The 14,859-nt window shown below is 40.9% G+C and overlaps 1 protein-coding gene across 1 annotated transcript; it reads left to right on the top strand.

Annotated features, from left to right (window-relative positions):
• The first annotated feature begins 3,808 nt into the window (after positions 1-3,808).
• Positions 3,809-14,376, top strand: scinla (scinderin like a). Its single transcript, XM_030791245.1, has 17 exons — positions 3,809-3,917; positions 5,778-5,962; positions 6,056-6,210; positions 7,238-7,399; positions 7,627-7,776; positions 8,414-8,503; positions 10,073-10,205; positions 10,410-10,498; positions 10,672-10,887; positions 11,042-11,175; positions 11,309-11,399; positions 11,594-11,764; positions 11,996-12,170; positions 12,610-12,725; positions 13,115-13,192; positions 13,431-13,491; positions 13,618-14,376. The coding sequence occupies exons 2-17, from the start codon at positions 5,782-5,784 to the stop codon at positions 13,776-13,778; spliced, it is 2,163 nt and encodes a 720-aa protein (XP_030647105.1). The 5' UTR covers positions 3,809-3,917; positions 5,778-5,781; the 3' UTR covers positions 13,779-14,376.
• Positions 14,377-14,859: the final 483 nt, after the last annotated feature.

Raw genomic sequence — 14,859 nt, 5'->3', positions numbered from 1 at the left:
CTATCTAAATGTCTAACAGCCTACATGCCATTTTGTTTATTTGTTTTTGTCTAGCCGTTTATTCTGCTATTTTCTTGCGCTATCTGGACCTCCATATTTCTGACTCTCCTAAACAGTGGGAGTGCGAGCATGTGCTCCTGTGAGCGTGTCGGGTTGCTAGAGTGGACCAAACGGCGCTGGGTTTTGGTACAGTGTGTGCCAGAGTAAGTTTCCATTGCTGCAGGGGAAGTCTGCTGTTCACCCACGTACAGTTTTGTCCTGAACCAAAACCAAAAAAAAAACCCCAAAAAAAGTGAACCTGGCATGAACTCGGATGTGCAATTGGTTGGATGTTATCAAATGTAATCAACGTACTTCATCTACCAAAGATCACCCACCCTTCCTGCCCCCACCTCCAGATTTATTATAGTGGTACTGTCTTCCTCATTAGATTCTTATGGCAATATTAGTTTATTATTAGATTAAGGTTATGAGACAGTAATGAAGTCTGGTTCAGCCAGTGGTTAGGGATTAGTAAGTATTCCCTGTAGCACATTTTGGCCTCTCTTTTCTGTCCCTTCTAAGCCTGTGTGTTTTATGACATGTATGTGAATTGGGCGTCAGGTTTGTGTCGACGCATCCATGCATAAGAGACTTTGAGTAAGATTTGTCAGGGGGCTTTAATGTGGATCATAAAAAAAATACAACTTGAGAAAAGCTGTTGTACCTTTTTAATAAGTGCACTGGGTGGACATAAAAGCACTGTTGAAATGAAAGAATTCAATACGTTTTTCAGGTTGTCTTACAAAAAGCCACTGCTCATGCTTCATTTCTCTTTTGACGGATTTTCCACAGTGGACAGTTGAACTTTTGTGTTGCCATGACTTCTGATGATATTTATGAATATCTACACGTAAAAAGAGTCCCTAGTGGCACAGTCAGAAAATGCACAGTGAGGAACTGCATCCCACATGCTGAAGTCATGATCAGTTCGAAAACTATACAGTTATAGCCAGCGTTCAGTAAATAAGAACAAGTGCGGTATGTCTCACTTGTGTGACATGTTTCACCTCTGTGGAAAAAATTGTGAAGGAGTTCTGTATTAGCCCAATATACTTGGACTAATGTGGTGAGCATACATGGGTTCAGCTCACAAGGCTGGTTCAAGCTTGTGTTCACAAATTGAGTCTATTTAAAAAGGAAAATGGTTTAAGGTTTCTTACACTCTGTGTGTGTGTGTGTGTGTGTGTGTGTGTGTGTGTGTGTATGTGACTGGATCTGTGTGTGTGCGTGCGCGGTTGTGTGTGTTTGTGTGACTGTGTGTGCGTGTGATTCTCTGTGTGTCTGTGTGTGCACACACACACGCTCACGTGTGCGCGTGTTTGTCTGTGTGTGTACGTGTGTGTGTGTATGTCTGTGTCTGTACGTATGCGCGCGCGCGCGTGTGTGTGCGTGTGAATGAGCATGTGTTTGTGAGCCTCAGACAATTGTGTAAAGTGCTGACAGTGCTGTGGAGGGGTTAAGAGCAACTCCATCCCTTTCTCCAGGCTAAGGCAGGCGCTCAGTCATCCGTGAGGGCCAGCAGATGCCTTTCTCCCCTGACCCAGCTACCATGCAGAGGGACACACACAGCACCACACCCCAAAAGACTCACCCAGTCACCCTGGGCAAACCTGCTGCACACAAGTCAGCTACACAACCAATCCTCTCACTGTAGACTGATTGAGGAAGACTAAGGTGGAATGCAAACCTTTTATATTTGAAAAAATTTATGCATATTTTATAAGTGTAAGGCATAAAATAACTTAATAAAATAATCTAAAATTTAAGTGAACCCACAGCTTTTGTAAGTAAACTCAGTTATTGGGTCCTGTCTTTATCTATACATGTGAAACTTAAGTTTGATTGAAAGAGTTGTGAAGTAAGTTGCGTTGTGATTTATGCAGAACTAATTTTTTTTTATTTACAGTTCAAGTAATCTTTAAATCTGTTCATTTTCATTGGGTTTCCATATTGCAAAAGTGGAGTCCAAAGTGTGTTGGCTCTTGAAATGTTTCACTGAGACAATTTTATGCATTGCTGTGCATTACTGTGTCTCTGCTACTTTTTAACTGTTCATTTTGCAGAACATGGATGATGTTTGAGACATTAAATACCATCTCTCATTATCATGGAAATTTTAGACAGTCAGGAGATCCCCACTAAAGGCTGAATTTGGCATTCTGAGCCATTTGCGCCATATTGTGGTCATGACTCACTTCCCCCAGCAGTGTACTGTATGTTTCCTGGAGATTTTCCTCTGTTTTATGTGAGCTTTGTTTTTTTTTCACATCACAGTTTGAAAAAATGGAGAAGTTCAAACTTACAACACTGTAGCCATCTTGACTGTTTTGATTTTCTCATAGTCGGTGTCTCACGGTCTCAAAATCATCTCATGTGAAGTGTGATCATTTTAATACAAACTCACTATATCGCTTAAATGCTAATGTAAATATCCTCATTTTGTAGAGTGCCCCGAAAATGACATTTCTGTTTCATAAAACTGTGTGCACATGGTTTAGTGCATATGGTGCATTTTTCACTTCTCAGAGGGATTACAGTAGTCTGATGTTGATCTTCAGTTTGTAAAATGCTTTTGAGAGCTTGTTCTTTCATTTCATGAATCTTGTGCATATAGATTAGACTACATGCTGCAGGCGTTACAGGACTCTGAGCGGATCTGTGGAGAATATTAACAGTAAAGCTTGCTTCACCTCTCCACCAATCACTTGCCACAGTCTCGTGCCATCTACCAGGATGTGGCATTCGTGGTCTGTATGTAGGAGAAAGAAAATGCTGTTTGTTTTTCTAGTGTCAGAGGTGCACTTGTTGGAGTAAAGAACAAATTTACCAGTATTAAATTGACTCTGAGGGTGTTTACATTGTCGCATTATGGATTCTTAGAAACTCTTAGAGCTAAGTGAACACAGGAGAGTTTCTCATGGAGGTAGTCGTGTCTGTTGGGTGTGGTCTTGCCCCTGCAGAGAATGCTGCCCCACCTGAAATGTAAAGTTTAAACTTGTCTTGAGATTCAGAGAAAGCCATTCATTGTTTTAGTAATAACAAAAACACCATCCCTTTTTTGTAATAATACCACTAGCATTCTCTGAAAGAGAGTTTTCATACTCCAGTGCAAATAATACTTCATTCATGTCTTCATTAATGTCAGTGGATTCCCACGTAATATAGGCCACTCTCATATGAAATATATTGTCACATAAATTATTCACAACTTTCAGTATTCTTTAATTTTGGGGATTCTTCTATCAAAGACATCCTAAGGATACATCACTAGCAGCACGTATCCTCATAAATTCTTAATAGCTACACTTTAACTCGCTCTAACCACTCAAAGCTGAAGAGAATGTTAAAGTACCAGGAGAAATATTTCTGTTAAATATTTTGTTATGAGTTCCTTCAAATGTTTTGTTCCCAGTACACATGCATATTTTGTCTAGGACTTGGTAATCCACTACACAGCAATACACATTCATCAGTGTGCATTCATTATTCATTTACGTGCATTTTATCACATATGAAGAGCTGAGAGAGTGATTCTTCACATGTATGTATAATTACGAAAGTGAAAATAAACTTACTGATCCAAGGACACCATCTCTGACACTGTTGCATAATAACGGGCCCCCAAAAAATCGACTTGCACAAGCAATACTGTTAGCGTAGGATCACTGCTCCTCTAAAGGAAAAAGAGAAAAAAAAAAACGAAGCGTGCCATTGGTCAAGAAATAGCCTCTCCCCCGACAACTGTAAGTCTTATAAAGAGGGCGTGCTCACTGTTGATGTCTTGCAGAATCTGGAGTACGCTGCAGCAGCTGGAAAAACCACATCTGCCTTCATCTTCGAGTGCAAAACTTTTATTTCTCACATAGACTAACCAGGTAGGTTGGACACTTTAACTATTCATAGTCTGCTGGTGCTTTAACGGTACTATTTAGATGTTGGTCTCGAGCAGAAGCAGTCATGCAGAATAGCTGGTGTTTCAGGCGAAGCGAGATTTCCTTTAAATACATTTAGCGATGTGGGACTACAGCCAAAATCTATTCGTCTGTTTAAAAGAGAGAAAAATCAAAATCTGATGCTCCCTTTTGTTTTTCTGGAGTTCTCAATGAAATATGGTGTGTCAGCGACGTTCCGCCTCACTGAAGTGGGCTGCATAGTGTGTCATTGAATTTGCGCTCATCCCTCTCGTTGTTTGCGCGAAGCATCTTTTATCGTCTTCCAAAAAAGTGCGGAATGTAACGGACATGTTGTTACAAGCTTGTCTTAAAACAGAGGACTGTTGTTAATATACACCTAAAAAGCGTCATGCAAATGCTTTCAAATGTTTTTCTCCAAATTTGAGGAGACAAACTCGATACCCGGTGATTTCTTTCTTTCTTTCTTTCTTTCTTTCTTTCTTTCTTCATTGCATTTGAGTGCACATTTAGATAAGCACTGCAAATAGAGGGGGAAAAAAAGCATCCAGCCGTAAATTATTTTCCAGCCAACTATTATGTAACAGCCACAAACATTGTCCCCATTTCTATAATTGCATAAGAGTTTAAAAACTGCTGCACGATTCATGGGCACCCAGTTTGGGATTCCCTGACTAATCAGGAAGCAACAAAGTTTGCCCCCAGTACTCAGACTGTATGAGTCATCTCGTCGACTACACCCTGTTGATCAACACCGAGTGTATGCGCCGCTAGGCCAGACTGAAGTTATAATAAGTTTTAGGGAATCACATATGTTATTGCAATTTACATCGCTGAGAACATACCTCTTGGTAAGTATCTAACTGGCTCCAAATGGTTTGAGCAGTGGCTTGGGCATAATTGCCTTCAGAGAAATCACTCGCACTCTCCCGGATCTCATACAAATTTAAGTGTAACTGATTAACCCATGCTTATTGTTTGAAGCATTCGTGAAATATATTATTTTAAGACTTGGCATTTCGTCAGGTGTGTTTATCTGCGGAGCTGCTTCATAGGGAATATTTTACTGAGAATTAAGATATGAGTCTGACATAAATAGAGCTATTCTCTTGATAGCAAGGACAGTTAGAGAATATATGACTTTGTTTTGCGTGATACCCTTTCAAGTTACCATTAGAGAGTTATCGGTACGCCCTTGCATGCCTCACCTATGGCAAGCAAAATCATGACCTAAAATGTAATGTTTAACGTGTAAGTGGGGAATGAGTATTATTCCATATTCAGAGCAAAAGATAACAGGAACAGATAGCGCAGTGCTCTATATTTTAATGCTGCTGACAGCTCAGTCACATATGATATTTGGAAACCTCGGGGACTAGGAAAAAAAGAGTTCAGGTTTGTTTAGACTTTTTTGTATTTTTTTGTATACCTTTGTATACTCTAAATACATGTTTTTGTATGCTCTTTCAGAATGTTTTTGTTCATTTTTCATGCTGTTTTGAGGCTTTCAAACTCTTAATTTTCGAAGTATTTGGTCAAACACAAACAACACATTTCTGAGAACCCTCATATGTATTGTATACAAGTGTACAAAAACTGTGTACAATACATGTTTGGCTCATAGTTGAAAAGTACTGCAAGTAGTCATATGCATGGCAAAAACATTCACTTTGCAATTGCTTGTGACCGTACTACTCTATTTTTACTTTCAGTGGTTAGTGTATTCACTAGGCTACTCTGAATATGTTCATGTTGAAGGGAATGGATTTAAAGTCAAAACCAAAACCACAAATCTGATTTACCCCCCCCCCCCCCCCCCTCTAGAATCATGGTTTTCCATAAGGAGTTCCAGAATGCTGGTAAGGAGCCAGGCCTTCAGGTGTGGCGGATAGAGAAGATGGACCTGAAGCCTGTCCCTAAGCAGCTCCATGGCAACTTCTACACCGGTGATGCCTACATCCTGCTCTTCACCACCCCTGCCCCCTCCTACAGTATCCACATGTGGCTGGGTAAGATAGCTGTCTATAAACACATTAGCGAGATCGACACAAAGCAATCTTCGACAGACACATTAGACACACACATGTTCTATTTGCCCTTAGGAAATGAATGCTCTCAAGATGAAAGTGGTGCTGCGGCCATCTTTGCCACCCAGCTGGATGATTTCCTCGGTGGGAGTCCAGTGCAGTTTCGAGAGGTCCAGGAGAATGAGTCTGTCACCTTTCTGGGCTACTTCAAATCTGGCATCAAATACAAGGTGAGACTAATATTATTATGAAAAAACTCTGATCATAAACTGTGATATACTCTGACCCTTTGACCTGGCTGTTACCAAGTGCTATGACAAGATTTACTGAAATATTAGTAAACATGGCTTTTTCCTGATTTCTCATCCTGGAAAAATACCCAACATTCCATAAATGTTGTATTTTCTGCAAAGGTAAAAGTAGTAGCTGATAATGGGGTTGAAGTCCACAGGGATTGTAAACTCCATGGCTTAATGGATATTCAAAGCAGAAATCAATACTGTCCGCACACAAGACACACACCGGTATTAAAAATCACTAGAGTAGCCTATTGCTTACTCCTGCCATAAGACAACACTAACTACTGGTTAAGCTGATGAATTTACGTCAATGAAGTTTATGGCAGTGATGTTTTTCACATCATGAGACACTTGTTGTTATTTAAATATGCATCATATTATTTTTAGACCCTTTGGTAATATTTTAACAATCTCAGCTCAGAAAAATATTGTTGTCGTCCAGATCTCAAGAGACACATGTTAAAAGGGTCACTTGACAGTATTCGTATTCCAGTCCCAGAACATTTTCTCCACAGGGCGTTGCCATGGTGAGTTTGGAGCGGCAAACTGACTAAGGCTGGCCTCATCTGTGTTTCATTTTGGCGAGCTAATTGGTTCCAAATCTGGCAGGCAGTTGGTAGCGTCTTGTTCAGAAAGCTTTGAGGGGAACCAGGGAGAAACAATTCCAGTAAATGATATTCCTAATATCCCAGTTTCCACTGCCGCAAATTATTCCCATTTGAGATTACAAGACCAAAGACCTTAAAGTACAAATTCTCAAAAAAGAGAGCGAGTACAATTTCTCACTAACACTGGATTAAGAGATTAAAAGCAGTACAAAGTAAGAAGTAGTCATAAAAACTGAGACAGCCTAAGTAAATGGTTGGGTGTGGTAAACCGTGGAATGTACTTAAAACAAACCAAATAACCTAATGCTCAGCACTCAAAGCGTATCTACATTCTTCTCAATCCTATACAGAAAGGGGGCGTGGCCTCTGGCTTCCAACATGTGGTGACCAATGACATGAATGTCAAGCGCTTGCTCCACATTAAGGGACGGAGGGCTATCAGGGCCAAAGAGGTGGGCTTAGCCTGGGCTAGCTTCAACCGAGGAGACTGCTTTATCATTGACCTTGGCAAGGTAAGGGCTGAACGGGGGCAGGATTGGTAATGAGTTGGTCGAATCATCTATGTGTGAAAAAACATATTTATGCCACGTAATTGGAAACAACTTTCAATTACTGTGATGTGCAGTGTAATTGAGTGCATAGGACAATACAGAACACAAATTACACAGTAATAAACCAATGTTTTCATCTTTGCCCATTCTGCTTCATGGGTTCATTGTACTCTTTGTCCCATTTGCAGGACATTTATCAGTGGTGTGGGAGTGAGTGTAATCGTTTTGAGCGTCTGAAAGCCTCACAGGTGGCAATTGACATCCGTGATAATGAGAGAAATGGCCGTGCCCACATCCACATGGTGGAGGATGGGGCGGAGCCTCAGCCGGTGATTGACGTAAGTTGTCATGTCAGAATTCTCTACAAAACAGGAAAAGTGGGACCCAAGTTGTGTTAATGATTCAGGTGCAACATGAATACAAATCATGTAGAAGTCAGGTCTGGCCTTGAGTTAGTGCTGAAGAGCTCCCTGTGGACCTATTACATGTAGCCTAGCGTGAGTACACGCTGGCCTTGGTGACTGGATAGAGACATTCTTTCATGCAGAAGTGCTGAGTGCTTTGTTAAGGGAAACCTGTCAGCTCCCATTAGCTACAGTCACTGCTAAAAGTCAAGATAATCCTGAATCTTATATAATATAATCTTATATTATAACACAGTACAATATAATTTAATGTTATAATATAATTCTAGTATAATTTTATAAAATTTAATCTTATTGTAGTCAAAGCAATGAATGCAACAAAGTTATATACAGTTATATATCACCTCTAACAGTATGTAATCATCAGAAAGGCTAGTAGAGGAAATGTATGCAGTAAGCACTGACATGCATGATTTACAGAAAGATAGTCATGAAAGAATTCTTGCTCTATTGCCCTGTTATACAAAGTTCAATGGGTGTGCTGCAGTAGTAGAAAACAGGAAGCGCTTTTACTGTTTGTTTGATTACATATTCAGCTATGTATTTGCAGGCTCTTGGGCCTAAGCCCAATATCCCAGCCGGAAGTGCCGATGATGAGGCTGTTGGAAGGGCCACCTCAAAGAAGGGCACCCTGTACATGGTAAGCAGCATTGATTGTGTGTGTTGTTAGGCTTGATTTGAAGCCGTTGGAATGTTACTAAATGGGACTGGTCTTGGGTTTGGGTATGTTTTTGTGCCAATGGCATAGACAAATTCGAGTTTATGGTTCACGGTGTATATTAGGCTGAATACTGTTGTCACTTAGCAATGACCGTAACCGTGCTTGAGTATCTGACCCAGTCACCGTGCAGTTTCTCTGAACAACTGTAATTATAGCCCTGAGCTCCGAACCCTGAACTTAGAATTCACTGAAAATTGAAAACTGTTCATTAGCATAAATATACACTAAATAAAAGCATTAAAGTAGCCAGTACAATACCACTTGTAATGATTGGCTTATGATGAGGTCATATTGTGGGGTCAAGGCAGGGCTTGTCACCCCCTATCTCTCTCTCTGCCACCTGCGCATCATGGGTTGACATCCTGTCTCATAGTTATGTTATAATTATGTGATAATTTGTGATGTTCTGACGGTTTACCCTTTTCTAATTACGGCCCTGTTAACCACGCATGACGCTGTGGCATCCTGCAGTGTAATGAAGGAAGAACAGCACTATTCCGTTGTGTCAGGCTGAATTCTATCAACTTTCCTGAGAAATTCATGAGGATCCTTACACACCCTTAGAATTCAATTATCTAAGATGAAGTACCAAGAACCAAGTTCCTGGATCACCACATTCAGTAAACTAAAAAATAACTCATCATGTTCCCACAGTATAGACAGTGAATGTGAATGTTTATCATAGCTACAGAAAGAGAGCTCTTGTTGAATAATACAGGCATTCAGATGGAAACCAGAGGACACCGACAGCAGACAGTGATCTCTACATTAAACACAGAAGTACTAAGAACTAAAAACAGACTGTAAAATAACCTTGCTAACTTTAGTTTACCTGAATGATAAAACCATGCTCACGCACTCTATTAACTGTCAGTCACAAAGAGGCACACTTAACCAAGAGAGGCCATCTAAGTGATGCATTAATGGAGTTACTTACGCTAATGGCAGTGAGGGAAGGAAGAGCAATGGCATGCTTAGCTAGATGCCAGAGTTACTAGACGATTACTAGACGACCGCTGACAACGCAAAGTTGATGCTTCCTTAAGCTTCCTTAAGCAAGCAGGACTTAAATTTGGAAGAAGACAAGGGCTTCAGCATATCTAGCGTAACTTGAATCTTTGTTCAGTGGGTACTGTCCTCTGAGGGGCTCTGGCCTTAGTGGTAATTTACTCCAGCCCAAATATGGCCAAATGGTACAGATGGTTTTGTGATCACTTGTCGAGCACACTCCTCTGTAAATGATGACGTGACGATGGGGGAATTTTTGACTCTTGTAAATCACTCTCTAGACGTGTGACTGGGTTTCAGGCTTGTATGGAGAGTGTCTCCAATTTGTAATCTCACAGTTAGTGAAACAATAAATGACCCACATATTGCAATGTAGAAAAGTCTCTCCTCCAGCTGCTGCCTTACAATGCACTACTTTAACTGATTTCGATATGTATACATAAATGCCGGTAATCCAATGCCTTTTTGGATCTTTTGTAGATCTCTGATGCGGCAGGCTCCATGAAAACTTCAGTGGTGGCCCAGAGCAGCCCATTCAGACAGGAAATGCTCTCCCCAAGTGAATGCTACATCCTGGACAATGGAGCAGACAGCAAGATCTTCCTTTGGAAAGGTATGGAAGGATATTTGTTCTAAACAATGGGCTTGAATTGAATTGAATAACTGAAATGGGCTGGATTGAATATGAGCACCTGTCACACTTTCTGCTTGTCCTGCTTGTTTTTCCTTCTTTCGTTTTGACATTTTTCAACCATGTAAATGCATAATGAGATACAAAGTAACGGGAGTCCGTTTTGTTATCTAAACTGAACTACAGGACCAACTGCAAATGCAGCTGAGAGAAAAGCAGCCATGAAGGCAGCAGAGCAGTTCATCAAAGAGAAAAACTACCCCAGGAACACACAGGTACATACTCCTGCAACTAAGTCTACCAAACTGAAAAGAATTCAACTAAACTGACCACAGATTATCAGAAGAACTGAACAGAATAGAATAGAATAGAATAGAATAGAATAGAATAGAATAGAATAGAATAGAATAGAACACTGTCTAATCCATTTTTATATTCTGCTCTTCAGATCCAGGTGATGCCAGCTGGAGGTGAGACCACTTTGTTCAAGCAGTTCTTCTCCAACTGGAAGGATAAAGACCAGACCACAGGCCCTGGTCAGGCCTACACCATCGGGCGCATTGCCCGGGTGGAGCAGATTCCATTCGATGCCTCTTCCCTGCACTCCAACAAGGCCATGGCTGCACAGCACGGCATGGTGGATGATGGTTCTGGCAAGGTCCAGGTAAGGATTATGTAGAGAAAAGTGCAACAAACAGTTGCAAAAAAGTATTGGGAAGAAATAGAATTGAGACTATATAATTGCCATAGACATGAAACATATGACTATGTAGAGATATGTATTGACTGTCTTTGCTGTTTTTGTCTGACTTCTCTAGGTGTGGCGTGTTGAGGGAGGGGATAAGGTCCCCGTGGACCCTGGCAGCTATGGGCAGTTTTATGGTGGAGATTGTTACCTGGTGCTCTATACCTACCGTCAGGGAGGCAGGGAGCAGCACATCATCTACACCTGGTGAGGGATCATACAAACTACTGAGTAACTGATAGCTTCATGTTGGAATGGATGGATGGATGGATGGATGGGTGGATGGATATACAGATGGATGGATGGATGGATAGAGGGGTTGACTGATTTTGGTTTTCAGGCAGGGGCTGAAGTGCACGCAGGATGAGCTTGCTGCTTCCGCATTTCTGACAGTCAAGTTGGATGACTCTATGGGAGGGGCACCCGTTCAGGTGAGTTAAATGATTACGCAAAAGCACTGACATCTCTGGTAGATCCCGTTATCAAATCGGACCACTTCAGGAAGTCTTGGGCGTAATTCCATTGATTTACTTTGATTTGAATTTATGAGCTAAAATTGTTTTGTTCAGTCATTAGATATAATTTGAATGTTCAGATATTTATTTTATCATGATAATCCTCACAGGTTCGTGTCACTCAAGGTCAGGAACCACCCCATCTGATGAGCCTGTTTAAAGGGAAACCAATGATCATCCACCTGGGCGGGACTTCACGTAAGGGTGGCCAGAGCCGGACTGGTAGCACACGCCTCTTTCACATCCGCCAGAGCACCACCCGTGCTACACGAGCTGTAGAGGTGAGACTGCTCTCAGGACAGGACACAACCAATGAGTGTATCACCACTAAAATACAGCCAAAGCGCTTCTGTTACTTTCTAAATTCATCCAGTCGAATCTTATTTTTGTCTTTCGTTTTTTACGCGTTGCCTTTTCACTTTAATTTTTATTACTGTGGATACATTTGTAGCCGTAGTTTATTAAAAATTTCTTATTCCTCTCACCCCCTGCTACTCCATCCCCCAAAATAGGTGGAGCCCTCTGCTGCATACCTGAACACCAATGACGTGTTTGTGCTGAAGACCCCTGACTCTCTGTTCGTGTGGAAGGGCGTGGGGTCCACAGAAGAGGAGATGGCAGCTGCCAAATATGTGGCCAGTTTCCTGGGAGGCAGTGCTACAGAGGTGGCTGAGGGCAAGGAGCCAGGTGTGTCTATCCCAACTGTATAATATTCACACATTGTCTGATACACAGGAAAACATTACCCTGTGAGTGTGTAAATTACAGGTTTTATACTTATCTTCATAAAGGAATTTTGTCTGTGGGAGATTATTTTTTTGTTTCAGTGACTGTGTACTGTGGACTTATTTTTATTTTATACAATAAATATGTCTACTCCAAAGTTTGTTAGCTATAATTTTTTTTAATTATTTTTGAGAGTTCTGATTTGCATCATTTTTGTTGTGATCTAATCTGAAAAATGATTTCCTGTTTTATTTGTGTCTCAGCCATAGATACTGAGACACTATTGTCACTATCACATTTACAGTTATGGAAATAACTGCGTCATCATGTAATATTTCATTTTTGCTTAAGTTCAGTTCCCTATAAAGTCTCTCTCATGTTCTGTTGCCGTTCTCTTCAGCTGCGTTCTGGTCAGCACTCGGGGGAAAGAAGGATTATCAGACCTCCCGCAGTCTGCAGAAGACGGTGAAACCACCGCGTCTGTTTGGTTGTTCCAACAAGACTGGCAGACTCATTGTGAGTGTGGGAAAGGGAGGGGCGAACGAGGGAAATGTTTATTGACGGTTTATTTTTAGCCGGTGTTCTCTTCTTTTAGATTTGTTTAATAATCCCTTAACATCACATTTTGTGATCTCCCTCTACTGTCTTGAAATTTTTTTCAACCAACCATAAATTTGTAATTCTCTCTGTCTCTTTCTCTCTCTCTCTCTCTCTCTCTCTCCCTCTATCTATCCATCTATCTATCTGTCTATCTATCTATCTGTTTCTCTATCCCTCTCTCTCTCTATCTGTCTATCTGTCTGTCTCTCTATCCCTCTCTCTCTCTCTCTCTCTCTCTCTCTCTCTCTCTCTCTATCTATCTGTCTATCTGTCTATCTCTCTATCCCTCTCTCTCTGTGTCTTAGGCAGAGGAGGTGCCAGGGGATTTCACTCAGTCTGACTTGGCCACTGATGATGTCATGCTTCTGGATACCTGGGACCAGGTACTGTTGTGATGTTCTGATAAATCATCGTCTACATTTACAAACTCCACACTGGTGTCACTTTGTAGGCACCACTCTGTTAAAAAGGAAATTCGGGGCGGTCTTCCGCCCACATCCTGTTTCTTTTTTTTGTCACATTTTTGTCTGCATTGAATCTCTCTGTGTTTCATAGTCAAATACTTCTCCACTGAACCTCTCAGTAGCGCAGTAATGACAGCCTCCCCTCCCCTCTTTCTAGATCTTTCTCTGGATTGGAAATGATGCCAATGAAGTGGAGAAAACTGGATCAATGCTGATAGGTGAGTTAGTGATCTCTATAAACAGGTCAAAAATCTTGATTGCTGTGTACTCACTATGATATCTGCGAGTATTTTATATCTTAAAGGTCCACAGTAAACGATTGTGGTTTTTTTTCCCATCTGCAGCCAAAGATTACATTGAATCGGACCCCTCTGGACGCCGTGGCACCCCCATCACCACCATTAAACAGGGCGCTGAGCCCCCCACCTTCACTGGCTGGTTCCAGGCCTGGGATCCTAAGATGTGGGACACAGATCCTCTGGAACGAATCCGTACTCAGTTCTAAAAGCCCCACGCCCATCCGGTCCCGCGCGCTTGGCTTGTCAAGCATACGCCTTTCTGCCTCCCATTGCTAAAAGCTAAAAAACCTACAGATGTTAGGACACTGTAGTTGAACCAACAGTACAAAATAATGCCATGAGCTAGTCCAATGGCACTGTATTGCTTGGATGATATCTTTATGTTGCTTTTGTTTGACTTTTTTTTGTATTTTTGTTTGCTTTTTTTTAGTTCTTTTATGGTATAAATTAGTGCCAAACCTGGACACAGGAATTGATATTGGAAAATTCTATGAATATGTTCATTTATGTGCTTATATCAAGTATGAAGGTAGTCTGGACCATAGTGAGCAATTTTAAAAGCAGCATTTGCCTATTAAAAACATTTAAAAGCATTTTTTTAACTATCCGTGCAGATTTATATAGACATAAACTATACTCCAGGGCTAGTGGTTCCATGTGAACAAACATTTATTAAAAGCCAAATTTCAAAAGGGTTACAAAACATTGTAAGTCTGTGCCTTAAAATTATGAAAACTAATGTATGCAAACACAGTGTATTTTTTACAAATGTAATGGTTCTTGGTTTGACATAAAGACCTGCTTTTTTGAAACGTGTCTTGAGTTTTTAGTTGTTTGGGATGCTTTTATAAATGAGACTCATTTTCTCTGGGAACATCATATGGGCGACATGCTCATATTTTCTGATAAATATGACATACGTAAATTTATCCTTCAGTAAAAACAGTTAATCCCTGGTTTGTCAGTAACATAAGGAGAGGGAAATTGAACTGGAAATCACTGTTACCAATCATTTTGTCATCAAAACACTTAAAGATGCAACAACCCCAGCAATTGGTCCTGTCTTATGATATTAGCATAAGCCCCTGGTTAGTGTGTGGAGCATGTGTGTGCTTATGTAATCATGACTGTTGTATACACACATCTCTTTCTGCTGACTGTGTAATGGATTAAACAACAGGTGTCTGAGCTACCCCTTCTCTAAATCTCCCACACGGTTGTACCTCTCTCCTTTTCACTCACTCACTCACTCACTCACTCACTCACTCTGTCTCTTTCACTACACTG

This window comes from Chanos chanos, chromosome 14 (assembly GCF_902362185.1).
Source record: "Chanos chanos chromosome 14, fChaCha1.1, whole genome shotgun sequence".
In the NCBI taxonomy this organism is placed as follows: domain Eukaryota; kingdom Metazoa; phylum Chordata; class Actinopteri; order Gonorynchiformes; family Chanidae; genus Chanos; species Chanos chanos.
This window is presented reverse-complemented; position numbering and strand designations above follow the sequence as displayed.